Below are 25,856 nucleotides of genomic sequence, written 5' to 3' on the forward strand. Positions count from 1 at the left end.
TGGTTGGAGACTCATTTTCGAGATGAGTGAACTGGGGATTTGCGCTAATGCTAGACACTACATGGGAATATCTTGTGATACACTGTACATGTTGTGCACTTACCTACTACATGTAAACAAGGGTGTGCACTCCATGGAATAGACGAGGGGATTTGCTGCAGCTTGCCTGAATTGCAAATTGGTTGAGTTTGGACTTTTTGCCCTGACTGGGATTCTGGGAATGCATCAATCGGAGACGCCGGTCGCTTCACGAGGCTTCCAATTGGAATGTGTCATACTTGTAGATCGTAGAGGGAATCGTTGGAGCCTCATGGGTGTCGGCCCGGGCCTTGTAGATTACTCTGAGGCTGCTTATGTGCTTGAGGCTCTTTTTGTTTTGGACTGAGTCTAGATCTGGTCAGGCATTTTATTGTAGACATGTCATGGAGTCAGTCCATGGCACCTAAATAGGTAGAGGGCATACCTAGCACATGCTGAGTCCTGACAAACAGAGCAAGTGGGGGTACTATTGTCACGTTTATTCAGTAATGTGAAGAATAGAACAATGAATCGGACAATTCGATCCTGGGATTCGGACCGAGAGAATTGTGGAAAGAGAGAAACCGGGGATGCGTGCATGCAGAACCAAAAGCCCAATATATTAGAAGAAAAAGAACACCATTCAAACAGTCAAACCAAGCTCAACAACTGTCATCATCATCACCAGAACCCATCGCTCCACGGTTAGGTGGGCATGTTCCCATCGCTCCTTGAATACAGTAGATACAGCCTTGGAAATAAACGAAAGAAAAATGCTTAGTTTCTATCTCAACATCATCGGCCGTGTACATTCGTCGGATCAGTAGAGGACGCCCCGAGATTAGGTCGCCGGCGCCGCATCGGGGCCTTCTTGCGGTTCGCAATAGCAGCATCCTGCGACTGTTCCAGATTCATCTCCGTATCGCCATCCTTATCACCGCGGCTCCCCTGCGCATTCCCTCCCTGCTCATGGTTCCACGCCTCGTCAAGCTCAATGACATTTTTAGGCTTCATGCGCAGCCATTTCATGCGCGGGCCGACGCGCGACACCTCCGAGACCTTGAATCCGTAGATCCGGGGGTCATATATCTTGCCCTTGCCAAGACCTGGGCAGAGGTTGGACGTCCGGACACCGTTGATTTCCAATGGCTGGTTCTCGGGGCTGGGCGACTCTGCCTGGCGCTGCGAGGTTGATGGACGGGTTAGGGAGCCGGTGCGAGAAGTTGACGATGCGTTCCGGGGAGACATCATAGACAAGGCTGCGTCCAGACGCGGCCCGATATCCAGATCGGGGAAGGTCATGAAGAACAGACATCCGAACGTCGTGCCGAAGAATGCGCCGTCGACGGAGTGGAAGCGGCTGTTCGGGGGTGTATAAATATCCATACAACCGGGGCAGAAAAGCTTGACGGTGTCCTGGCCGGGCGTGTCAGACCGGCCAACGGGGAGCACCTTGCATCCGTCACAGTTGACTCGCGGGCAGGTGCCGAAATGCTGCATCTCGTATTTTTCGAGCATTTGTTGGATGCCCGGCCGCGAGGTGATATACCGCTGGTGGATCAGCCCGTACAGGAGCTCGGCGGAGCTCTCGATCACGCTCAAGTCGCTTGCGACGCGAGCGTGTCGCCGATCGCCCGCCCTTCGGTATACAGGTTGATCACCGCCCAGAGCATCGTCATCTTCCTCCTCTTCCTCCTCTTCTTCTTCCTCTTCTTCCTCATCCTCCGGTTCCACGTCGAGAATCATCTCCAGTGCCTCCTTGTACATAGGCACCTGGGACTGGAGACCAGTCAAGTTGAAGTCATCTTCGATGAAGTCCTCCGACACTTCGGCGAAGAATTCATGGCCCATCAATGAACAGAACGAGGAGATCCACGACTCCGGAGCTCCTTCCGAGGACGACATGTCAAACGAGGCGGACACCGATGACGATAAGGTCGATTCAGACAGTTGACTCAGATCCAGCCTGTCGAGGCCGTCGGCCAACGCCGAACCTATCTCTCTCGACACGTTGCCGAGCTGGGGGGTGAGGCTTCGGGGGATGTTGGCGAAGACGAAGTGATTTCGTCACGCGGAAGGGCTGAGAGACGGTTGAATTGGGTGGTGTATTCGGAGCGAAGGGATACAGTGATCCACGTGGGCTTATAGATGAGATCGCGGATCTCGTGGTCAAATGGTGGGACCGAAGGGCTAGAGGTTCATGGCAATGTGCGGGAGAGAGGGGGGGGGGGGGGGGGGGTTCAAGATTGTGCGATCAACAGGAGACGTCGGATCTAGGGCTGCAACGCCACCAAAGTGTGATCAGTTCCTTGCGACCTGCATCTTGCATCTGTTGAGTAGATGACTTACCTGGAGATCGTCTAAAAATGTCGATTAGTCTTGGTTGATCTGAGCCTGGACGTTGGATGTGGCGGTCGAATCGGGTAAGGTGGGTTTCGGTTCGTGGGGCGGTGGGCGGTGGGAAAAGGTCTCCAGAGTCCTTGGCTCTTATTTTGACAGAGCTGTATATGTATCTGCTTATCGGGCGCGACGATGTCGAAAGTGAAGTTATTTCGGGACTGAGATCATTCTGCCTGAATGGCAAGAATCACGTGCAGTCCGACCAACCACGGTCTGGATGCGGAAGGTCATTAGGTATTCGACTACCTCCATATTGACTCGAAGTAGACTACATACATCTGAGGGTATGGACTATGGACTAAAGATCAAAATAAATCTCGAATGACGCGAGCAAATTCCCCCTCGTCACCCAGCACCCCCGATAAACCCTCTCCGGTGTTGTGAATCTCCCCATCCGACCCAACGAAACCACTCAGACCGTCAGCAGTGGTCGTCGGGATGAAATTCCCAAAAGAACCAACAGCCTCAAACAGATTCGTTAACTCATGGCTCATCTGGAGACCATTGAGAGGACTACTTCCGAGTTCGTGTCCACCATTCATGGGCCCATACATAGAAAGGTCCTGGATTGGATGCCCCGCGAGCCCGGCCATTGCCACCGCAGCACTCGAGTGAGGATCTGTAGAGTCCGTTCCAAAGGGACGGGCGAGCATTCCTAGCTTCTCTCCAATCATTCGAAGACCCTTGATTGTCTTCCATAACCGTTTGGAGACGTAAGACTTGGTACTGAACCCATTGATCAGATCAAGGGCCATGTAGAATTCATCGCGCACCTGCCGGTTGAAGTCAGCGGGAGCGTGGGACACTGCTAGAAGCAGCACGGCTAATGCAGCAACGAGGAAGTAGTTGAATGTGATCTGCTGTGTCCGGTAGATATCGGACATCTGGTTCAGCCGAGTGAGCACCTGGACAGTGTCTTTGGCGACGTCCACAACGGTCTGAGCGTGGCCTCGATCTTCGGAAATGCTAGCCGCTGAATGCAGCACTGGGCGATAGATCAATATCCGCAACTGGTTCATTCGCAGATATAGGAGAACCCTCAGTCGTCTCATGCCTCTGCTTACGGGTTCACCGCTCTTAGGAGACTCGACGGGATAGAACTTCAGCTCATCTGGGACCTGCTTGTACCACTGCAAGATCTGATAGTCCAGGTAGCCAATCTCATCACGACGTATGTCGGTCGTGCCCTCGGAGCCCAAGCCAGAGTACCAAATCTTGGAGCTGATCCGGTTGTATAAAATCATGCAGCGCAAGTAAGGAAGTGTTGCATCCTGTAATTCCCACATGTCAGTTTTTCAATCATTGAGTGACGAATGCAGGGAAATCTTACAGGCTCTGGTAGGTTGGGATCAATATCCTCGTCCTGGATCACAAATGGTAATCCCGTTCCCAAACTCCACCGTCGGTCCAAGCTGTAAATTGACCAGAATAGCCGAGTGATATCGACCCATTGCTCATTGGGGAAGGATTTTACCAAAGCGTCCCGACGGTGCAGTCCCATCTCTAGACACATTCGCGCTGCCAATCCGATAAGCCGATATGCCATAGCATCATCATCTGTGTGGAAATGATATGTAGCCTGGGAAGGAGAAGTGTCAGAGTAATTGGGTGTGAATCATGTAGAGGCTATGACTTACCACAAGACCGAATAGTTGAATTGTTTTGATCGTATGTGAGTCCCACAACTTCGATTCTATGTACGGCTTAACACTCAAGTAAAGTCGCTGCCCCAGCTCGCTTTCGCCGCCCCCTCCACGACCAGCGTGGTGGCTAGAATCAGTTTCAAGACAATTGAGTCTTCATCATGCAAGCTATCAGACCCTGGAAGCCCTCGCTGTGCGAAGCCTGTCCTGGTAGCAGCTTCAATGAACATGTAGAGCAGATTGGCCTGGTTGGTAATCCTGCCAATATCTACCAAGGGATACATGATCCCGATCTCTTCTTCATACACTTTCAGAAGACGGAGTGCCTCTTCCCGTCGGATGGTCCATATTGGATCCTTGGTGGGGTGTATGTTCGGAAGAAGCTGCCCCATATTGGGAGCTGGTGAGCCTGTTGGAGTAATATGTGCTGTCGTCATGTCGTCTGAAATCCCGTCTTCCGCTGGCGTGATACCCATATTTTGCAGACTGGATTTGGCGACATCAAAGTTAAAAGCAGAGCTTGTTGGGCCGTGGAAGCGTGGGGGGCGAGCTTGGGACTTTGTGGGCCCAGCGGACAGTGAAGTGTAGATCGATTGAGTTCCATCACGGGATAGATGGTCAAACGGTGGTGACTCGAAGGTTGAAGTCTTGGTGCGAAGGTCATTGAGATTGCTGAACAAGCTATTGACCTGGTCCTGCAAAATGCTGATCTGATCTGTCAAGGATCGGAATTCACTATCTCGGCAGTTAGTATAGAACGCGGCGCGGAAGTAAATGCCACCACTTACTCTGAGTCCTTGAAGTTGTTGTTACAGCAATTAGGGGCATAACGACCTGGTGGAATAGTCAGCGTCTGAGATCAAGGACCAGACAGTCTGCATGTAGGGCACATACATTCTAGCTTCAAATGACCACATCGTTGGCAGGGAATCTGGCCATTGCACTTAATCTTGCGCCGCTTGCATTCATTACTGGATAGCTAGCGATTAGCTCGGTTCCGACAAATGTACCCGGACCAAACGGGAAAAGTCGAGTCGTATGACTCGGCATGCAAACAAGGTATCGGACCAATGCTAAAGCCGGAAGACGAGATTCCCAAAGAGCGGAAAGAAAAAGGGTACCGTACCATGCGATGGAAATGTAGCGATTCCGCTTTGCGCGCGCCTGCGTTCCGTTGCCTTGTTCCGCCTTCCGCTTGTTGGAATCAGGCGCTTCAGTGGACTGGTCGCGAAGATCCGTCTCCGGCGGAGACATCTGCAGCTGGGGTGAATCCGAAGCCATGGCCCGCAGGATGTCTGAAACAGCTTAGACAAGTTGACGGGAGAGAGACGCCGACGTCGAAGTGCGGAGAAATTCCTCTGTCGCGGGGTTTCCCCGGATTTGGCTTACTCATCGGAGTTTCGGAGCCGGTCATTGGACCAGAGCTATGGATTTGTTTAGTTGTAAAAGGAAGATGCATCTTATTGACTTGACAGTATGTTAAATTCATCGCACTGGAGATACAGTATTACAGTCTCATGACAAATGAAGCTCAAATAAAATTATAAACTAATTATAACGCGAGATTGCAGCGCTCAAGCGCCCCAGTTGCTGTCCAACCAAGGACACCAGCCACGATTTCCCACTGAGCAATGCCTGCACCATTTGGGTCTTCTGCTCAGGATGATTGTACAGCCAACCGATAGCCGCACTCAGACCAAAGATAATGCAAGCCTGCAGAGTCTTCCGGATTGCCTGCAGTATGCGTCCCTTGCGTGTGAGCTTAACGTTCCAATGCTCCCACTTGGGGAACGTGCACCGGTACCAATAGTGAAGCTGGGTGGTTCTAGAGATATTGTCAGTAAAGTAAGTAAAAGGATACGAAACCAAACAACTTACGGATATGTGCTCGAGTTCCAACCATCGGCATTGATGTACCAACTGGAGCAAACTCCACGACGGAACACTGAGTTCTGAAGTGTATCCTGCACCCAGCGAGTCCAGTTGCGCTCAGCGTCTTCCTTGACCTCATATGTGCTGACTTGGCCACTGAGAATGGGCTTGATGAATTGCAGCGAGTAGTTGACGGCATTCTCCGTCGCGAAGATGACACTGGTATGTCCAGTTGCTGTATTCGGACCGAAAACGATGAAGAAGTTGGGGAAAGAATCCATGGCAATACCCTGGTACGCCTGAGCGCCTCCACGCTCTGCCCAGACCTCTCCCAGGTCCTTGCCATTCCGGCCAGTCACCTTCAAGGGGTGCAGCCATTGATTGGTCTCGAATCCGTTGGCCATGATGATCACATCAGCGGGGATCTCCCTCACCTTATCCACGCCTTCGGTTTTGCCGGGTGGATAGTGAGCACCTGGACCAAGCGTCACGCTCTTTGCATGGACCTGGGTCAGAGGCTGAGTGGTCAACTCCACATGAGGCGCATGCAGACTGCGATACCAAGTGCCATCGATGATTCGTCTCTTGCAGCCCAGGCTGTAGTTTGGCGTCAGGATCTCGTGGTATTCCTTCGGCGCAACGCTGCGCATGTGCTCCAAGTACCGTTTCTCCAACTTCGCCCGAGACCGTCGGCCCCACGCAGAGTCCGAGAACATATCGTAGAATCCTTTCTCCAACGTGAAGAATAGCGTGCTACGCGCGAAAGATGCCAGTCCAGGCACGTAAGTCATCAACAAAGGTGACACTTTTTCGTACACGGGAAGTTTCGAAGGAGGAACCATATCAGGCTGGACCCACGGAGGAGTTCGCATGAGTTGAGTGATGGATCGAACATTGGCTTCTGGCTTGGCCAGTTCAGGCAGGACCTGGGCGGCGCTGCAGCCGGAACCAACTATGATCACGTCCTTGTCCCGCAGATCAATCTTGTCGTTCCAGCGAGCGGTATGCATGGTCTCACCTTCGAAGTCCTCAATGCCGGGGATGTCCTTGGGCCATGTCTTAGGCTCTACCAGACCACCGACACCACTGACGACGACCTTAGCGCGTACAATTTCTGTCTTGACGTAGACGCTGTTCTGACCGTGCTCGGCTGCAATTCTGTCTCGTTCATGCTGGGCCAAATCGCCGGTTCCAGGGACTAGGTGCGAGAGTGTGACCTCCCACTCCTCGTCTTCTTCGATCCATCGAAGTTCCTTGACATCGGTATTGAATTGGATCTTATCCACGATCTCGTACTTCTCACAGACATCCGCAAAATACTGGGCCAGCTCAGCGCCCGACGGATGCAGTGTAGTCCAGTTCTTCTTCTGGGCAAACGAAAACGAGTATAACAACGCGGGGCTGTGGGTTTTATTGTTAGCTGAATGTTCAGCAGACGAACTTGCAGTCGGATCACATACACATCACAAGCAGCTCCAGGATACCGGTTGATCCACCAGGTACCTCCAATACCGGACTGGCGGTCAAAGATCCGGAACTGATCTGTTCCCAGGACCTCTTTGAGACGACAACCCATGGCCACGCCTGACTCTCCGGCACCTACTATGAGGACCGGGTAATAAGTGTGAGCATCCTTCGTGTATGCATGACGCTTATGGATTCTGGCGATCGAGGAAGACATGTTGCAGCTTTACAGAAGGCCAAGCAGTAGAGTCCCTGTAAGCTATGAAAAGGTACGAGTCGAATGCCAAAATATCACCGGTGAATATACGGTTCGCGCCCAATATCCTTCGATACCTTGGGAGTACCGAGTCGGTCAACAACACGTGTAAGTTGTGAAATGAAGAAGGCCTATACACAGCAGCGGGGGAAATCTGACAGGCAGTGACAGCAAGAGCTGAAATATGCACACCAAGCGTAAGAGGGGAACAGGTCACCAGGTATTAACCTAGTGGCTTTTGTCGACCGGTCGGCTTTCAGGGATCATAATCAACCTCGGCAACTCACGCCGACGTGCTGCGTGCATGCTCCTAATTCTCCTGAAGCTCCCCGTTTGGCTGATCCAGGGCTGACCCACAGATATACAAATAGACGCTGCATAGGACATCATTATTGGTTGCAGTTGTAGAAAGACATCCCGATTGAGGGGAAAAGATGGAGAAGCTTGATATGGTTGGAGCCCTGGGAGGCTAGGAGGGTTGGCGGATCCACTTTGTTTGGGGATCTCCAGGAGTCCAGGATTATTTGATCATGATTCATCAACTGATTTAACCAGGCAGAACTTGTGTTCACACACGCTCCTGCAGACGATCTGGATGAATCTCCAGTGGTCAATTCGAGTCTGGACCCGTTCGGCACTCCCTAATACTCGATCAACCGGCTGCTTCTCAACCTCTACCCGCACCCAATATCGACCCCTCGACGTCCTCGAAAATGCCACCCTAAACACCTTCCAACAACGCTGCTTCGTCCCCGAACACCCAGCGATCCTCCCTCGCGGCTCCTTTCAAGATCTCCCGGCCCTCAAAAAATGGTTCAAGCCCGCCAATGGCAAGCCAACCCGCAATCCCATCGCAAGCCTAAACGCGGATTACCTTCATAAACACGGAGCCGAAGCATTCGTCCCACTCGAGCTCACCCAATGCCCATCCCCAGACCCAACCACCGAAACCAAAAGCGAGACAAACCAGCTCCATAGCTTCCGACAATTCCACGCGCCGTTATCACTATTCCTAGACTGGATGCGCGCAGCGGAGACCACACCCCAGTCTTCAAGGCTCTACCTGGCACAATGCCAGCTCCTAGATCTGCCAGCCGTGCTTCGCGAGGACTTCCCAGTCCCTGAGCTCGTGGCACATGCAGGCAAGGGCGATGTCTACGATACGAATGTATGGATTGGTCACCCGCCCACGTACACGCCGCTACATCGCGACCCGAACCCGAACTTGTTTGTTCAGTTGGCTGGGGAGAAGGTTGTGCGCTTGCTCGCGCCGGCGGATGGACAGGCTGTGTTTGGGGCTGTGAGGAGGGAGGTGGGGAAGAGTGGCGGGAGGGAGGCGGCGGCTTTTCGGGGTGAGGAGATGATGCAGGGTGCGGAGAGGGTGTTGCTTGATGAGATGGTTTGGGAGAGTCCGGTGTCTGCTGGTTCGGATGCTGGGGTTGGCTTTGAAGCAAGGCTGGGCGTTGGTGATGGGTTATTTATTCCTAAGGGATGGTGGCATAGTATCAAAGGTGTTGGTGAGGGTGTTACTGGTTCAGTGAGTATTCATCTCTCTTCTTCTAAGGTGTTGCTAACATGGGTTTAGGTCAATTGGTGGTTTCGGTAGTGTACGATATTCAACAATATACTGATTTCCAATTGTGTAGAAGATGGTAAATATTAGCAGCTATTAATATGCATAAAATAACCCAATAAGCGCTCAGCATGCATAAATAAGTCAAAGAACCCAAAGGTCTCCCCTCGAACCTTCGACTCACCTCTCCAATGGCAATCCCCCGTTTTGCTCCCGCCCAACTATTCCACCTCCTCACCACAAAATCCCCTCAACCCCCAACCTTCAACCCTCAAACGATGCAAGTATCCCGCACATTCTACCGCGCAGCGCTCCTAAACCTCACCGTCACTCCATTCGTCCGCGCCACCCTCCCAGCAAGCACAAGCATCTGGGCACACCACCCGCGACTACACAGCATCCTCTTCCCACAGTGCACACCCACACTCAAAACCCCAGATTCCAATTTCAATACCACACAAACCCGCACAATGAGCGACTCCTCAGCTCCCGCGGCCGCAAAGCCAGACGCGCAAGCACAAGCGCAAAACCAAGACGAATCAAACCAAGAAGAATCCCCCAAACAACCCCTCTATCTCCCTGCCAGCGATCCGTCAAACCCGGTCAACGGAGACAACATTAAATTCGATATGAGCGGCGGCGGGACGACCGTGAAGCTGGACCATCTTGGGCCGATGGTTGTTAATGTTGATGGGACTTTGTCGCAGATTGGGAATTGGAAGCAGATGTCCGATATTGAGAGGGAGAATACGCTACGGGTTCTTGGGAAGAGGAATCAGAAGAGGTTGGAGGCTTTGAGGGCTAAGGAGAATGAGGCTGGGGGTGAGGGGTCGGCTTGATGAATTGCAGATGGTTGTGATTGAGGATGTTGAGTTAACTTTGCATATGTATTATACGAGCAGGGCGCCGTTGCAGCGAGCATCATGGAGATTTTTTGTTACAGGTTGTTTGCCACTTGGTAGAATTAGATGGCTACTAGGTTGTAGGTAGGTATATCCTTTTGTAGAGTATTTCCAACAACGAATTGGGTATCATATTGATGTCCTCAGCTAAAGATAAGTTCTCTATAGCCCTCTAATCCAACAACAGACGAATGTGCACTTTTGTTGATGGGCCCAGGTTCGGGTTCCATTCGAATATACCGGCAGATATAACCATCACTAGTCTCAGTCGAAGAGGATGCGGAACACCTTGTGGTAGATATTCCTACAACATCATTAGCACAAAATCATAGTCCAATTGTATGTACATGTACTCACTTTGGTGGCGTGGTGACGAAGTCTCGAGTATACTCCTCAACCTCAGGGACACCAGTAACCAAGTCAACCTCCTCAGGCTTGAGGAACTTGGTCTTGTGGATGATCTTCCACCCAAAGTACAACAACGGGAACACGCAGATCATGGTGTACGAAAAGAGGAAGGTCGGGACGGACCAGTTTCCAGGGAGGAAGACGGTGTAGCCGCCGACGAAAGCCATGACTGTGGTACAGGTGCAAGCGATGTAGGCGATGTATGGCTGGAACCAGCTGCGGTAGGGCAGGGTTCTTCTATCGATGCCTTGGGCTTCGACTGCTTTCTTGAAGCGGATGAAGGTGAAAGTGATGACGGAAAAGTTGATGAGCTGGGAAGCGGTGACCTAGTGGTTGTGGTTAGTTTCACGTTCACTGGAAAGATAGGATAACTTGGGGCCGGTTTGGACTTCATACCAGATTGACAAACCAGTTCAACACCACTGCTGCGCTGTTAGATACCTGTAAGAAGCTGAGCAGGGCGATGAGAAGCACGACCCCAACGCAGTAAATGGGAACACCGCGCTTGGTGCACTTTGTGAAGAATTTCGGGGCTTTGCCTTCCAGGGCTAGACCATACAAACTGCGACTGGCGCAGTACACGTAACTGTTTCCCGCGCTGAAAGCAGCAGTGAGCACGACGGCATTGACGATGTCAGGCAAGATGGGGATCTTCAGGCGATCCATGGAGATGACATAGGGCGAGGCAGCAGCGCCGGGCTTGCCAGTGTCGAAGGCATCGGCCATGGTCTGGTCATTGTACGGAACTAGGATACCGACGCAGAGAACTCCGAGGACGAAGAATGCGGTAAGACGGTAGAAGACGCCGTTGAACGCTCTTGGCAGCACTTTGCGGGGGTTCATGGCCTCGCCAGCGGCCATGGAGACATAGTCCGGACCGGCGATGGTGAAACTGGCTGTGATGACAGCTGCAAGAACACCAAGGAACTTGCCCGTGTCACCTGTCTTGTAGAACTCATTGAATGCACCTGGGTCGTTCCAGTACCGAAAGCCAAATCTATCGCCGAGCGGGTTACCGCCCAACATGACGATGAAGGTGTAAAATATCAGGCCTATACTGAGCAAGACCTTGCCTAATGAAAGCCAGAATTCAGCTTCGCCATACCATTTCACAGCAAACAAATTGAGTCCCCTGATTCGACCTGTTAGCTAGAAGCTCAAACATGGTTGATATGAGATGACGGACGCAAAGAGTACGAGAACAATGACGTTCATGGCTGCGACTGGAATGATATCAGTCCAGTATCTGATGATCAGACTGACAGCAACGACTTCGAAAGGTACCAGCGCGGCTTCGAAGACAAAGAAGTTGTATCCGGCGGCGACACCTAGAGCTTCATCGACGTAACGGCCGGCGAATCGAATGAATGGCGAGGAGATAGGGAGGTAGGTGGTCATTTCCGCCAAGGCTAAAGAACAGTGTGAGTTTAGAATTCATACTACGGATCCACGTGGAAGTAATGTGCAGCAATCGATGGTCGGCCGAATTAGGGCAAAATTTCGAGCGCATTTGGGATCAATGGGGGACACGATTTGCAGTTGCGTGGGACGGTGTCGGAAAATTGCAAAGGGCTTTGAGAAAAAAGAACAAGGGTTCTTACAAACGGTGATCATCAAAATCACACAAGACCTAGAGAACGTATAAGATTGCGGACCTTCAGAATGTACGCAGCAAACAGGTAAGGGGTTCGAGGCTTGGGTTGCGTTCTTGGGTGTCCGGCTGGTTGGCTTTGGTAGATGCATGGGCAGAGGTGGTGCTAACGGCAGATTGGTCGACATTGACCCATTTCAATGGCACGAATACGCCTTGAGCTAACAGAGTGCTACATCCTGGACGATCTGTAGTTGCGAAATCCGAGTCCAAATATTGTTTGCTGCTTGGCTTGGTGGTATCTTGTTTCCTCTCTTTGCTGGTCCCTCGACGTTGTCTTTTTTTTGACGGTTTTGCCACTTTTCCACATGACATCGACGTGCTTGCAAGTAGCAGAGCCGGGACAACCCAGGTCAAGACCCCAAAAGCATCAAAAAGGCAATTCAACAGGAGGAGCACTAACCAAAGAGTGAATCCAATAAACAAACTGCCAGGACCACTGGTGCGCAGTCCACTTCCGATCTGAACATACAGCGCCGTGCCAATTGTCCCTCCAATCCCGATCAATTGTATATGGCGCGGCTTGAGCCTGCGGTGAGTATGGTCATACGTAGACTCCATTGACCCGCTATCGACGGAGGGGGCGCGTCTGCCGCCGGCCGAGTCCTTTTCGGTGACCTCCATCTCTTTATGTAGCTTCGAAGACTTCGATTCGAGATCGGAGGCGCGAATAGGCTCTGCGCTTTGTATGGCGGCCGCCACTGGCGTATGGGCGACATAGTCCGAGTTGGGAGAATGCGACATGTTGAAGGTGATTCTCACACCGGGCAGGAGCCAAGCAACACGTGCATAAATAGGCGCGCAGGAGGGTCCAACCTTGGAAGAGAAAGATATAAAATCAAATAGGCAAGAATGAGAATGGAAGAAAAGAAGGCCGATCCGGATGAAACTTTTTCGCTCTAAGTTTTTTCAGCTGCACAAGTGGTTTCTTGTTTCCTTAGCGGAGCGCCTTGACGCTTGGCCCCGCGGGAAATTTGCATACGGCAAAGCCCGAGGTGAATGGCGGGCGTATGGCGGGCAGTCCAGACTCAGAGGACAAATCAGAATGAGCGAGGAGCTCCCCAATGTCCGCTTTCAGTCGTCTGTATTATCCCCACATGGTACGTGCCCCGTCCGTTAGGGGAGCCAAATACTGGAGGTCAATATCCCATTAGATCAAGGAATGAATCGCCACGACAAGTTCAGTTCAGTCATAGAAGAGGTGCCAAGTGTATAAATGTATTGATTATGCTTTTTAAACCAACATGGGACAAGTTGGGTCGTCTCCAGGTCTGCTGGGAAGGACCTGAAGAAGTGCTAATTTGATTTTCTTGGCCGCCCTTGAAAATCCCCACTGATAAGAGATAACGGAGACGGTTGCCGAGGTTCACGGACCACGGAGAATATTATTTTCCGGCATATGTACGACAGGACGAAACACAACGAAGAAGAGTGATAAATACCAAGTGAACGGAGGAAGACAGTCCTGATATAATATCCGAAGCATCTGACAAGTATGCACATTCGAAACCCTGTGTCACCGAGTCACCGAGTCACCGACTGATCCCCGTATCCAATCCGAATCTCCTATGTGTGACCTTCGAATTTGGAAGCATTCATGCTCTTAGCTTCGCCCCCGGACCCGTGGCTGCTCGTGCCCTTGTCTGATAGTACTTGCTGTGACTGTTTGCCAATCCAGCTAGGTGGAAAGAAACCATCGTTATCTTCGAAATAGAGGAAGTGGATCACATCGGAGTCTGTGGACAGTGTGGAGTTTCGGCGTTGATCTGGGTCGGTATGCGCGGTAGGGCCGGCACTTGAACTGCTGGCAGGAATGGCAGGGCTTATGTGTGGATGTGTATTGGAGGAGGACATTTTGATGTAGTACGAAGTAATGTTTTATGGTGGTCTCCGCTATGGTTGTGTAAGTGTTCCGGAATGAGGAGATTTGCATCTGATGTCTTAATCTTGAGGTTGAGTATTGTCCGAGTGTACGGTTCATATCAACTTCAGAGCTCCAGCTCTACGTTGGCATATGTTTGTACCCTGTCATCGTGGTCATCTGATGCAGTCATGCGTCCCTTGACTGGAAGGTTTAGGTTGACGTCATGAACGCATTGAGACAGCACTCTCTTGCTCTACACAGTATGTGTATTTGGCGGTCGAACATTTATAGAGAGACGGGAGCTGAACATTGGCTTTTCCCACCTACTGTAGTATGCCCATAGATATGATCATTGTTTTCATATATGCAAGTTGAGCTTATTTCATACTTGTTTTCCGCTTCCGCGAGCCGAGGCACATAATAAGTAGATGGAACGTAGAGCTATGAACAGGAGGAAGTGAAATATGGCCATCGATCCTATAGATCCAAGTCATAGATGTACTATGCAGTGATAATCTCTATAATACAAGGGTAGGACAAGTTGTAACTGCATCCAAACCTGGAAATCACACCGATCAATCAGAAGGCAAATAGTCAGCAACCCCGTGCCGAAGACCCCGCCAAACAAACCCCAGCCTTTTTCTTCGACTCATCTCAGTCGAACACCCATCGCAGACAAAATGGTCGAACACGAGCCCGAACCCAAGCGTTTTGAGCCCAAGGTCCCCGTCCAGCTTGACCCGCCCAAGGACGACCCCATTTCGCCAGAGGAATTGGCCAAATGCGACGGTAAGAATTGACCTACCCCTCCATCCTCCCCCATGCGTCCGGCGCGGTGCAATTGCAATTGCTAACGTATACTGCGCTCCAGGTTCCGATCCTAGCCGCCCGACTCTGGTCGCTATCAAGGGTGTTGTCTTCGATGTGAGCCGGAATGCGGCTTACGGCGCCTCCGGTCAATATCGCGGTAAGTACAGCTGCGAACTGGGTCAAATCTAAGGATGACGGACAAGCGCGCTGACCCGACGTTACATGTTCTAGTATTCGCTGGCAAAGACGCCTCCCGTGCCCTTGCCTCTTCCTCCCTCAAGCCTGAGGACTGTGTGCCTGAATGGTATGACCTGCCGGACAAGGAAAAGACCGTGTTAGATGAATGGTTCACCTTCTTCAGCAAGCGATACAACATTGTCGGCAAGGTTGAAGGTGCTAAGAATACTTAGGCCGTTGCGATGAAGCAGTAGCTCTCCTTTTGATCGAGGATGTCGCATGCGAGATTATACCCAATTGGAAATGGACCAAGAATCTAGTCGTTGAATCAAATCCACAATGCTTTTCGTTTTTAGAATGGTGGTATCGCGTAGGTACAAAAACAGTCTTCCCCTCAGACTGTTAGTTAGGATAAACAATGTCTATACATTAAACAAAACACTCCTTTAACCCTTGCGGGCCTTCCGCTTCATGCGCTTTTGCCCGATGATGCGGTTGCGCTTTGCGGCCTTGTCCGCGTCTTCATCCTTCCCAGCGTTGCCGTCCTTTCCACCTGCAGTTTTTTCGGTCTTTCCACGCTTCACGCTCCTTCCATCCCTATCATCTCTACCCTTTCTGTCGTCCCTTCCTTTTCCATCACGGCCATCGGAGCGCTTCCTCTTTCGGTCCTTCCTGTCACCATCGTCATCGTCCGAGCGCTTCGGCCTAGGCTCACGGGACTTGGCCTGCAGCTCATTGCGGCGCTTGACGACCTGGGCGTTCTCAATGGCAAACTCAACAACAAGGCTCTTCTTCTTGTCCTTATCCTCTGCATCCTGGGCAGAAGGAGGAACCGGCATGGAGTGGCAGTTCAGCCAGCGCAAACTCATAAGCGCGTGACGGTGAGTGAAGAACTCGATGAATCCGTAACCACGACTGCGGCCACCGCCAGTCTTCTCGGAGACCTTGGTACCCTCGCGAGTCTCGAAGACGACCTTGGCCTGGCGCACAATACCCATCTTCTTCTGCTTGCGCAGCTGCTCAAGCTCCTTCATCGTATCACGGGACCGCTGCTGCTCCTCTCTTGACAGGGGCTGGCGAACGCCTGCTTTGACATCCTTGGCGAAGTTGACCACGGACTCACGGGCAAGCTGCTTCAAGTCCTTGGAGCTGATGTTGCGGGGGAGGTTGCGAATGGCGAGACGGGTGAGACTGAGGTGGAGAGCGGGGTTCTTCTTGATGAAGACCTCTCGCTGCTTGTAGCTGTCCTCGCGCATCTTGATCTCCGACGGGGAGAGCTTCTTGTACAGCGGCGAGTTGGAGGGGATGGTACCCTCGTTAAGGAGGTAGAGGCGGCGCTTGTCTGTGTCGCGGACCATGCGGCGTGATACACCTTCCTCCTCCAGCTTCGCGGCTTGGCCCTTGCTCACGGCACGGGCAACTTGGAGAACTCGACCATCCATAGTGTAGCGGCCACTAGGGTCGGAATTTTCATCTTGAAGGATGGACTGCTTTATGGCGGTGCTAGACTTAGGCTTGTCCTTGTTCGGGGCCATAGCATCACCTCCCCTGGGGGCTTCGCGAATGCATGTGTTGGCATCCTCGGGCTTCCAGAAGCATACGAATCCAGTGCCTCGGGGGCGCTCGGTCTCGTGGTCCAGAACAACACGTGCGTAGCGTAAGGGGCCGAAGTGAGTTCTGAAATGGTCGTAGAGGGTCTCGTCTGTGGCGGTGAAGGGGAGGTTGCGAAGGAAACATGTAGTGGCGTTTCGGTCATCCTCCTTATCTTCGTCTTCGTCGTCCAACTCATCCAAATCATCCAGGTCCTGGTCTTCGTCATCATCTTCGTCGGAAGACGTTTCATCTTCCGAGGGCTCTTCGAGAAGACCTTCGGCATCCTCCATCTCAACATCAGCAGACTCCTTCTCTTCCTCTTTTTGTTCCTCCTCGTCATCCTCATCTTCCTTTTTGGTAGTCTCCCAGACTTCCTTCTCAACAGCCCAATCGACAGCCAATTGGCGACCATCAATCTCTTTTCCGTTGACCGACTGGAGAGCCTTCTCGGCGTTCTTTCTGCCTCGTAGAGTAACGAAACCGAAACCGGCAAGCTTGCCGTTCTTCTTGGGAAGGGTAACAAATTTGACCTTTCCAAAGCTGCGGAACAAAACAGACAAATCTTCGGGCTCCTTGATACTCCATGGCAGATTGCGAACAATCAGCTTGGGAGGCAGACCTTGCCCTCTCTCCTCTTCCTTCCGTTTCTTTGACTCCAGGGCCGCAGCAGTGGGGACACTGCGTCCAATCTTCTCATCGATCTCACGTTTACGGGACTCAGCATAGTCGACACGAATGATTTTGCCGTCAAATTTGGACCCATTGAGTTCCTTCAGAGCGCTCTGCGCATCCTCGACATCGGCGAATGTAACGAAACCGAAGCCCTTAGACTGTTTTGTCGCTTTATCGGACACAACAACGGCATGCTTGATAATGTAGGACTGCGAGAAGTACTCTGCAAGACTCTCTGAAGTGGCCGTAAGTGGTAGTGAGCGGACGAAAAGGGTTCTGTTGTTCTGGGGTGTTGTCGCAGCCTCGGCGGCGGGTGTGGTGGCTTCGACTTTGATCTCAGGGCTCTCGGCATCCGAGACCCGGCGTTTTTTGTGTGATTCAGCCATTGTGGTTTTGTTGCGACTGAGGCTGTTTTTCTGCGGTCGAGGAAGAACAAAAAAATTGGCGGCAGAAAAGTGAGCCAGATTGACCTGGGCGGTGTGGATCTATCCTCCAGATAAGAAATAGCTTTATCGAGCCGATCAACCTCAAGTCCCTCCGCTTATCCTTGTTCTGCTTTTGACAACCACACATTGGGCACGAGATGGATCCATCACGTCCAGGGAGCAATTTGCCTGCTCGCCCTTCAGGCTCCCCAGCACCAGCCGCATCTGCAAGACCAAAGGTCCAACAACCGAAACCTCAAGCCCTTGCCAACCGCCCTGGACCTTCGGCGATTCTCGTGTCCACGCGGCAAAAAGGCAACCCGATCCTATCTCACATCAAGCTTCTGCCGTGGGAATATGCCGATATCCCTGCGGACTATGTCGTCGGCGCCACGACATGCGCAATGTTCCTCTCATTAAAATACCACCGCCTACACCCCGAATACATCTACTCCCGAGTAAAGCAGCTGGCCGGCAAATACAACCTCCGCCTTGTCCTGGTGATGGTTGACATTCAGAATCACGAAGACAGTCTCAGGGAGCTGTCCAAAACATCCATCATCAACAACTTGACGTTAGTACTGTGCTGGTCTGCACCAGAAGCAGCACACTATCTCGAACTTTTCAAGTCTTCGGAGAACGCTCAACCCACCGCCATCCGGACGCAACAAGCCCAGTCGTATAAAGAGTCATTGGTGGAGTTTGTCACTGTCCCACGCAGCATCAACAAGTCCGATGCTGCCAGTTTGATCTCGACCTTTGGCAGCTTGCAAAACGCCATCAATGCACAGCCAGAACAAATCAGCGCGGTGCCGGGCTGGGGAGAGAAAAAGGTCCAGCAATGGTGCAGTGCAGTTCGGGAAGACTTCAGAGTCGAGAAAGCAAAGAAGTCCTCTGCTCGTCCCGCACAACGTCGGGCTCAATTGCCGCCTGTGGATGTTGATGACAACCCGGATCAGAATATGGACGAGGAGGATGAAGAGGAAGCCATTCTCCGTGCAGTTCTCGCAGAGAGTCGGAAAACAGCAGCTTCGGAAGCTGCGCAGACTAGTGAGCCGCAGACTGGGACTCGCCAGCCTGAAGAGTTGAGTGAAGGTATTGCCGCTGCACTCGCGAGGCTCAGAGAGAACGGTGGCTGAGATTCGAGCTTTTTTGTCGTCTCTATAAATCAAACCCAAAGTCTCCGTTCGTTCGGAGAGAGGTCTGGTGGTTACCCACCTGAGTGTCAATCATGGCACTATCCAACTATGGCCCCCAAGCCAGGTAGCCAAGGCCTCCCGAGCCTGAGAGAGTCGGTAGCATCATCTTAGCCACCGGGCCCGAGACCTGGATTGTGATGCTATCCGTGCCTTTCTGCTTACCCACCCCTCCCGGTGTGCGGTAACGATAGAAATGCATTCATCGTTCACTTCTATCGTTACCACAACAGCCAGGTAGTTTCACGTCTAAAGAACACCTGATTATGTCTCGTCTGAACTGTTCTTCTAGCCTGAACGGTCTCTCTGATCTGAACTGTCTGATGCTGATTCTGAATTCGGTCAAGTTCCACTTGGTCGAGTGTCCCACCTGATCGAGATCAGACTCCTAGACCGCCTTCGCGCTCTTCCTAGAATCCTACTTCACTGTGTGTTTTCTATACCATTGTATCCAGATCTGAGATCCTAGCGCTTTGAGATACGTAACTAGTTCGGGGTACTTAGAAGTTAAGTTAGGGAACCCGGCCCCGGCCCGGCCCAAAAGGGCGCACCCTCGGAATAGGGCGCTCCCGAGTTTCGGCTCAGGGCCCGCCGCCCGCGAAAGCACGTGGTTAGGCATCATGTGATTTTGCGAAAGCTTTGGCCCCCAAGAGCACTCAAGAATGCGCAGGCACTGTGCATTTTCCTGGTTTCCAACTCCGTCCTGCACGCCTGAGACAATTTGGCGCGTGTCAACTGTCAAGCTAGAATGCTTCCGACATGTCCCCTCGTTCGGACCATTCAAAGGGACGCTCCAGGGTGCTCTTGAGGTCGAAATTAGGATGCAAAACATGCAAGTAGGTGCTTGTCTCTTATTCATAGACGGAATTTCATATTGAGCAATGTCGTAGAATCCGACGAGTGAAATGCGGAGAGGAGAGACCGAGCTGTCTCCGATGCAGCAGTACAGGCCGCAAATGTGACTTTGAAGAGAGGCCATCGCCCTCCACGGTTTCCATCATCAGCCCCTCGGCATTATCATCGAACACGAACACGGTATGGCGAGAGCGCCGTGCATTCGCCTATTACTTTGAATTCGCTGCCTCTTCCGTTGGAGGTGGATTAGATCTCGATTTCTGGCGCACCATCGTGCCGCAGGTTTGCCGGGACGAGCCTGCCGTATGGGATGCTATCATAGCCATAAGCGCGCTGTTTGAGACTTCCAAGCAAGGCCTGGATGCATTTTCCCAACGCAAAAAGGGGCCGGATTCCCTCAGTCAATCTCATCAAGACGCTTTGGGCTGGTATTCACGGTCGGTATCTGCTGTCCGGCAGCGCATTGAGCGTGGTAGCGTAGACATCTTTGTCGGGCTGATCAGTTGTGTGCTTTTCATCTGCATTGAAGCCGTACAGGGAAATGCAGAGGGTGCCTTGCAGTTGTATAGGCAAGGCGTACAGCTTATTCTGACCATGCGCCCTCAAATCGCATCTGGTGCTATACCTGCAAACAAAGCTGCCCTGTTAGAGGAGACGATCATCCCGATATTCGTCCGTCTAGCGGCCATCGCCCCCGCCATTGCTGGAACTCCGGTGACCGCATTACTTCGGGATACCGAAATTTCATCGGCGCAAACTTTCGACTCTCTCAGGGCCGCTCGGCAGGGGATCGTCTACTTGGCTGTGGAGATTCCACTCTTCGAAAGAGATTGCATGAAGCATCTAATACAGCCTCATGTCACTCGTGTCCCCGAAGAATTCATCACTCAAGCATTCAGCCTAGGCGCCCGACTGAGAAATTGGCATATTGCTTTTGAAAACTTGATGCATCGTTTACGCGGCAAGGGCGTTCTATCAATGCAGCAGATTGGCACAAGCGCCCTTCTCTCAAGCTACCATGACATGCTGTTTGTAATGCTGCAGACTTGCACATCACTATCACTAATGCAATTCGACGCATACCTACCAAACTTCCAAAACATTGTCGAACAATCTACCATTGCACTCGAAGCTTCGATCCGATCAGACGGCACACAACCACCATTCACATTCGAACTCAGCGTCGGTCTCCCGCTCTGGTTCACGAGTGTCCGATGCCGCGAACCGCGCACCCGTCGCGCGGCACTAGCCCTACTGCATCGATCACCCCACATTCAAGGATTCTACGAGTGCTCGTTCGGAGCAGCTGTAAGCCAAAAGATCATGGAACTCGAAGAATCTCAAGCAATGGCGATGAACGCAACTTATCAAGCCAATATTGGCACAATAGAGCCAGCAAGCGACCCCGCTGCTGCTTCCGAGCTTACCATAGGCTTGCAATCTGCTCCGTCGGAATTGGTATCGAGGGTACCAACAACACTGGTTATCCCTGAAGAAGTGCGCATTGGGCCTATCGATGTGTTTCGACCGTCAGATGGCTTGCTTCCTGGGACCACGGAGAGAGACGTTGCGAAGTGGAATCGGAGCATTGATCAGCCTTTTTGCGGGTTTCGCGGACTGAGCGCGGTCTTGCTAGCGATTCTCTGCGGCTTACTTATGAATGTATTCCGCTTGATTTTTGATCATGGATTGATGTGTCGACTTGCATCGAGGTATCCATAATTGGACGCTATCTGTAGATCGCATGCTGCGCCTGCATAGTGAAATCAGGTTTCTGGTCTGTTCCTTGGTGTGGATTGTACAGCCCTATAAGCCCAAGAAGGATCCCATCTCATGAGTCATGATCTGTTGAGATCTACAATGTCAACGAGATCATGAAAGGCAGCAAGGCTGTACAGAGTTGAAGATGGTAGAAAGGGTTCTGGGTAGAGGTATCTACAGACATGGAAAGGGAAAAGCGTCCTGTGAGATAGTGAGAATTCAACGCATAGTTATCGGCCTGCCCTATCAACAGTCCAACGGAGATATTTGTGGGTCAACATCGTGATACAATTCGATCCCATTGGATAAGGCATGTTTCTTAGCGTACACTAGTCTATATTGGGAGACCAACCAAATAACTAACCTTAACGACCAACCCTAATGACCACCCGCAACTTTACTTCTCGGAATCTCTTCATGTGTTACACTTACAAACTAGCAGCTTGGACAGTATGGGTAGAAAAAGACACACGCATCAATTTGGAACAGACGGCCAGTTATCGCGTAGGCTACATGAGAAGGCCAAACTCTCCGAATCTCTGAATCTTGCTCTGATTCTTGCCCTTTTTCTGCAGGGTGTCCTCACGGTCTTGGATAATATCCGTAGAGCGTTTGATATCCTTGGAGAGGATATCGAAGCGCTCGTAAAACTGTTTCATGTTTTCCTTTGACAGCGACGACGCGATGGGCTGCCCGGATCTCAGAAACCTCATCGTCCGTGAGGGTCTCTTGGCCTCCAGTGAACCAGTGACGAGGATCCTCCGCGAGGGGGCTTTCGCATCCAGTGAGCGAGTGACGAGCGGCGGCGACCTTGCACATCGCGTGGATAAGCGGCATAGCGAAGGCCATGTTGCTAGTAAACCACAAGGCGTGTTTGGTACCGAGGTAGTTGCAACGGAAGATCGCTTTGAGGGCGTAGGCATGCCAGTGGATGTCCTGATAGTCCTCTTTACTGATGTCGAAGGGGACCGGCTTGACACTGTGGCAGCGGGACCAGTCTATGTCAGGCATAGTTGCGCCAGCCTTCCACGCATCGTATTGGCGGGCTTGCAGGGGCGTCATGGAGTCGCGTGCCACGATCTCGGGATCGCGCCTATCGTGGGTGCCATAATGGAAACCGGTGTGTACTGCGATACTCTTGCCCTGCTCAACAATGCGCGCGAGGGCGGCAATCTTGCGGGCGGTCGTCTCCAGGTCGTCAGTGGGCTCGGGGACTGGCAGCAGAGGGGTTTCAGCGGGTAAGGGCTTTGCAAAGTCGATGTTCTCAGGGGGCGACGGCCCGCCAAACATCTCGGCGAAGCTGCGGCCAGGGGCCGATAGGTTCGTTTTGGTGGTAGTCATGGTTGCATAGGTTCGATGGTGTGGGGGAGAGAGAACGGGGAGAGAGAACGGGGAGAGAGAATGGGGAGAGAGAAGGGAGAGAGAGAAGGGAGAGATAGAAGGAAGGTGAATGGTGTGGGAGACAAGGAAGAAGTGAAGAAGCTATACTCTGGATAGGGTCGGATGGATGTGAGCTCGGGGCAAACATTACCTATGTGAGGTACATATGTTAGAATGATCTGGTACGTCTGAATAATACGAGTATGTAGGGGATTTACGATGCACATGTTTCGATGTAGTCAAGTTTCTCAATGCCAATGCTGTGAATCATGCTACGGGTAATATCACTTCACCGTAACGCGGTAGATCTCCGTATTGATACGGACAAGATTTGATGATACATGTACAAGATCATATGCTTCCATTGGGTATTATGTGGGTCTCTAGAACGGATCTCAAGTCCAGGGAGATCATCACGGCAACAAAAAGCATGGCATGAAACCATCCTCAACCCAGGGCGGTGGGAGGGCGAGGATGAGTATGAATATGAAGACGAGAAAACAGAAACAATGTGGATATAAGACCCGGCAAACAGACTGGGAAACGATGGCCGCAAACATAATTTGGAAATCGAAGTGGATCGTGACTCGGGCATTTCACTCCATGGCCAGCTCGGGCAAATTAGCACCGGTATCCAGGCGATGAATATAACACGACGGAAAAAAGGACAAGAGCAGGGCCCATGGGACAGGTAGCACTCGAGGAGGGAGTCGTCAGATTTTGCTCAAGTAACAATGAAAAACGAGATATTTGAAGAGCATCTATGTGGGCTTTTCGCACCCAATGCGGCCCAGGAGGGCTTTCCGTTCGCTCGGATCGAAAGGAACACGGCCACGACCTCGCGCACGCACTGGAGCAGCGCCGTTAGACCGCCGACGGCCCAAGGCCGGAGCAGTTTCGGTCTCGATTGGGTCGGTTGTAGCACCGTCCTTGGCGACCAGGTGTGCCGGGACCTGGTTTGGGGCCTGGTCTTCCACTTCGGCTTCGTCCTCTTCGTCACTGCGGGAGTCTTCGGCGTTACGGCCACAGATCACCCCGTAAGCGACGCGGATGATCATGCTGAACCATACAATGGACAGCCCCTCAATAATCAGCAGGAGGGTCAGGAACATGTATTTAATCATAGGGCTGAAACAGATCGGGTTCTCCAGATTCAGGTATGGAGCAAGCGTATATGCGAAGGAGTTCGGGATCTCCGCGGAGAGGAAGTCTCCTGTCGAACCGGAGTAGCAGCCGTATGAGAGCACGGAAGGAATATCGACATAAACGGACCAGCATACCATGGGGTAAATGATGTGCCGAGTGATGAGCCATGTGCCCATAAAGACGCCGAAGGCCACATTGCAAGCGTTTTCAAATTTGGAATATTTGAGGATCTTCGCAGACTGTGGATATGTTGCATTAGTAGCCGTTTGGATGAAAAAGGTGAGAATTGAATGACCCACCGGTAACAAAACGTCCACGATATCCATGAGACATAGCACCACATTGGAGACGTTGTAGAACCCATAGATGTAGGCGGAGCTCAGAAGGACGGTGGTAATAATGTGGTGGGAAAGCATCTGAACATGGTCCTTGCGTCTCTCCTCTACGTGGATCATGAAGATCTGTTGAACGAGGAATGCAAGTTCAACGAGAAGATACCACTTCATCAAGCCGGACAGAGGACGAGCCGGCCACTGCGACCACATGGCAGAAAAATCACCCCAATAGGATGAGTTCTTCCAGAGGTACTGCAACATGGGAGCCAATAGTTAGTCAACTGTTATCGGGTATACTTTTCATGATCCAAACGCACCAGTCCGACTGCCCAAATGAATCCATAGTACATAGCCTGCCAACCCTGCTCGGCAATGCGAATCGATTGCTTGCGCTTCAGACCAGAAGCGCGAGCCAATGGCTGTATGACCCATTCAATGACGATACCACGAATCCCGGTGAGTGCGATTGCAGCACTGATGACGAAGTAGACATCATTCCAGCCCTGGAGATAAGAGTCCGTGGATGCGTTATAATAGGACAATTGGAAGAAAGGCTGGGTATATGGACGGAGTGAAGGGTAGAGGTTGTGAAGGGCCAGTAACATCGCCAGGGTGGTCAAGGAGATTCCTATGAGAAGCAATTGGTGTTAGCGCTAGTAGCTTTACAAGGATGCTGGTGCTTGCATATATGCCAAGCTCTCGAAAAGGAGAGCAGCTACTCTGTCGAGTGCGAGCTTTCCCATGCCCATTGAATGCACAGGTCTGCTGAGGTGGATTCTTCATACCGATCTGGTTGGCGACCACCCATTCTCGGAACGTGGTCTCCTTGGCCGGCCGTGATCCACTCGGAGAGGAAACGTAGGCGTTGCGCTTTTCACGCTCCGCTGGTGGCTGTGGTTGCACAGCAGTGTCTGCCATGATGAAGATATCGCCAGTCGTATTGTAGGGAGGAATTGAGGTTTCTCGAGGACTGTGGGGGAGGAAGAGGAGCGAGGGACGGGGACCGGAGGGCCAAGAGTCGAGAATCGAGAGTCCAGAGAGATCCAGAATCAACGCCGAGATGGATGTGGGACCTGCCTCATCTGAGCCACGTTTATTTACGTACTGCCTGGCTCGTTCAACGAACGTGAGAACTGAGAAGTAACGGGCAAAAGAAAGAAATTGTAGAGAAAAGGAGGGAATGGAGGGGAACGTGGTTCAGCTTGTTTCATCTCTTTCGAGACGACGATCCCACTCACCGCCTCGTTAATTGTTGAAGAAGTTGGTGACATGGTTGAGATTTAATTGATTTGATTTTGTTTGATTTGCATAGAGGTCAATGACTCAATATGTCAACAGTCTACCATTTCCGGCCTATTTATTTACCCTCTTTTGACTCCTTCAGCTTTGATCTTGGAGATATGCGAAATGGGTTATTAATAGATGTGGCAATCAAAGCTGCCGAAGACCCATATA

General features: G+C 51.7%; 12 protein-coding genes across 12 annotated transcripts; 5 read left to right on the forward strand and 7 right to left on the reverse strand.

The window, feature by feature from the left end:
• Positions 1–813: 813 nt before the first annotated feature.
• N7515_002848 (casein kinase II subunit beta) lies at positions 814–1,923 on the reverse strand (the record flags this gene model as incomplete). The annotated part of the gene is made up of 1 exon (XM_056663592.1): positions 814–1,923. One exon carries the CDS (start codon positions 1,921–1,923, stop codon positions 814–816), a length of 1,110 nt encoding a protein of 369 aa, XP_056525705.1.
• An 800-nt stretch (positions 1,924–2,723) lies between these two features.
• N7515_002849 (uncharacterized protein) lies at positions 2,724–7,614 on the reverse strand (the record flags this gene model as incomplete). The annotated part of the gene is made up of 10 exons (XM_056663593.1): positions 2,724–3,689; positions 3,749–3,997; positions 4,056–4,188; positions 4,239–4,796; positions 4,850–4,895; positions 4,956–5,032; positions 5,188–5,356; positions 5,687–5,886; positions 5,940–7,334; positions 7,394–7,614. 10 exons carry the CDS (start codon positions 7,612–7,614, stop codon positions 2,724–2,726), a joined length of 4,014 nt encoding a protein of 1,337 aa, XP_056525706.1.
• A 634-nt stretch (positions 7,615–8,248) lies between these two features.
• N7515_002850 (putative JmjC domain protein) lies at positions 8,249–9,259 on the forward strand (the record flags this gene model as incomplete). Its single annotated transcript, XM_056663594.1, has 2 exons — positions 8,249–9,190; positions 9,239–9,259. The coding sequence occupies 2 exons, from the start codon at positions 8,249–8,251 to the stop codon at positions 9,257–9,259; spliced, it is 963 nt and encodes a 320-aa protein (XP_056525707.1).
• Positions 9,260–9,417: 158 nt separating this feature from the next.
• On the forward strand, positions 9,418–10,065 carry N7515_002851 (uncharacterized protein; the record flags this gene model as incomplete). The annotated part of the gene is made up of 1 exon (XM_056663595.1): positions 9,418–10,065. One exon carries the CDS (start codon positions 9,418–9,420, stop codon positions 10,063–10,065), a length of 648 nt encoding a protein of 215 aa, XP_056525708.1.
• Positions 10,066–10,392: 327 nt separating this feature from the next.
• On the reverse strand, positions 10,393–12,931 carry N7515_002852 (putative general amino acid permease (Agp2); the record flags this gene model as incomplete). Its single annotated transcript, XM_056663596.1, has 6 exons — positions 10,393–10,432; positions 10,486–10,862; positions 10,933–11,668; positions 11,723–11,945; positions 12,205–12,359; positions 12,591–12,931. The coding sequence occupies 6 exons, from the start codon at positions 12,929–12,931 to the stop codon at positions 10,393–10,395; spliced, it is 1,872 nt and encodes a 623-aa protein (XP_056525709.1).
• An 822-nt stretch (positions 12,932–13,753) lies between these two features.
• Positions 13,754–14,041, reverse strand: N7515_002853 (uncharacterized protein; the record flags this gene model as incomplete). Its single annotated transcript, XM_056663597.1, has 1 exon — positions 13,754–14,041. The coding sequence occupies one exon, from the start codon at positions 14,039–14,041 to the stop codon at positions 13,754–13,756; it is 288 nt and encodes a 95-aa protein (XP_056525710.1).
• Positions 14,042–14,731: 690 nt separating this feature from the next.
• Positions 14,732–15,271, forward strand: N7515_002854 (putative progesterone binding protein; the record flags this gene model as incomplete). Its single annotated transcript, XM_056663598.1, has 3 exons — positions 14,732–14,840; positions 14,923–15,018; positions 15,093–15,271. 3 exons carry the CDS (start codon positions 14,732–14,734, stop codon positions 15,269–15,271), a joined length of 384 nt encoding a protein of 127 aa, XP_056525711.1.
• Positions 15,272–15,484: 213 nt separating this feature from the next.
• On the reverse strand, positions 15,485–17,689 carry N7515_002855 (mRNA-binding ribosome biosynthesis protein NOP4; the record flags this gene model as incomplete). The annotated part of the gene is made up of 1 exon (XM_056663599.1): positions 15,485–17,689. The coding sequence occupies one exon, from the start codon at positions 17,687–17,689 to the stop codon at positions 15,485–15,487; it is 2,205 nt and encodes a 734-aa protein (XP_056525712.1).
• Positions 17,690–17,886: 197 nt separating this feature from the next.
• On the forward strand, positions 17,887–18,867 carry N7515_002856 (DNA repair protein RAD10; the record flags this gene model as incomplete). Its single annotated transcript, XM_056663600.1, has 1 exon — positions 17,887–18,867. The coding sequence occupies one exon, from the start codon at positions 17,887–17,889 to the stop codon at positions 18,865–18,867; it is 981 nt and encodes a 326-aa protein (XP_056525713.1).
• An 887-nt stretch (positions 18,868–19,754) lies between these two features.
• Positions 19,755–21,501, forward strand: N7515_002857 (uncharacterized protein; the record flags this gene model as incomplete). Its single annotated transcript, XM_056663601.1, has 2 exons — positions 19,755–19,760; positions 19,786–21,501. 2 exons carry the CDS (start codon positions 19,755–19,757, stop codon positions 21,499–21,501), a joined length of 1,722 nt encoding a protein of 573 aa, XP_056525714.1.
• A 621-nt stretch (positions 21,502–22,122) lies between these two features.
• N7515_002858 (uncharacterized protein) lies at positions 22,123–22,881 on the reverse strand (the record flags this gene model as incomplete). The annotated part of the gene is made up of 1 exon (XM_056663602.1): positions 22,123–22,881. The coding sequence occupies one exon, from the start codon at positions 22,879–22,881 to the stop codon at positions 22,123–22,125; it is 759 nt and encodes a 252-aa protein (XP_056525715.1).
• An 800-nt stretch (positions 22,882–23,681) lies between these two features.
• Positions 23,682–25,319, reverse strand: N7515_002859 (uncharacterized protein; the record flags this gene model as incomplete). The annotated part of the gene is made up of 4 exons (XM_056663603.1): positions 23,682–24,305; positions 24,366–24,653; positions 24,719–25,029; positions 25,121–25,319. 4 exons carry the CDS (start codon positions 25,317–25,319, stop codon positions 23,682–23,684), a joined length of 1,422 nt encoding a protein of 473 aa, XP_056525716.1.
• Positions 25,320–25,856: the final 537 nt, after the last annotated feature.

Source organism: Penicillium bovifimosum (genome assembly GCF_028826915.1).
Source record: "Penicillium bovifimosum strain IBT 22155 chromosome Unknown utg000002l_segment0_segment0, whole genome shotgun sequence".
In the NCBI taxonomy this organism is placed as follows: Eukaryota; Fungi; Ascomycota; class Eurotiomycetes; order Eurotiales; family Aspergillaceae; genus Penicillium; species Penicillium bovifimosum.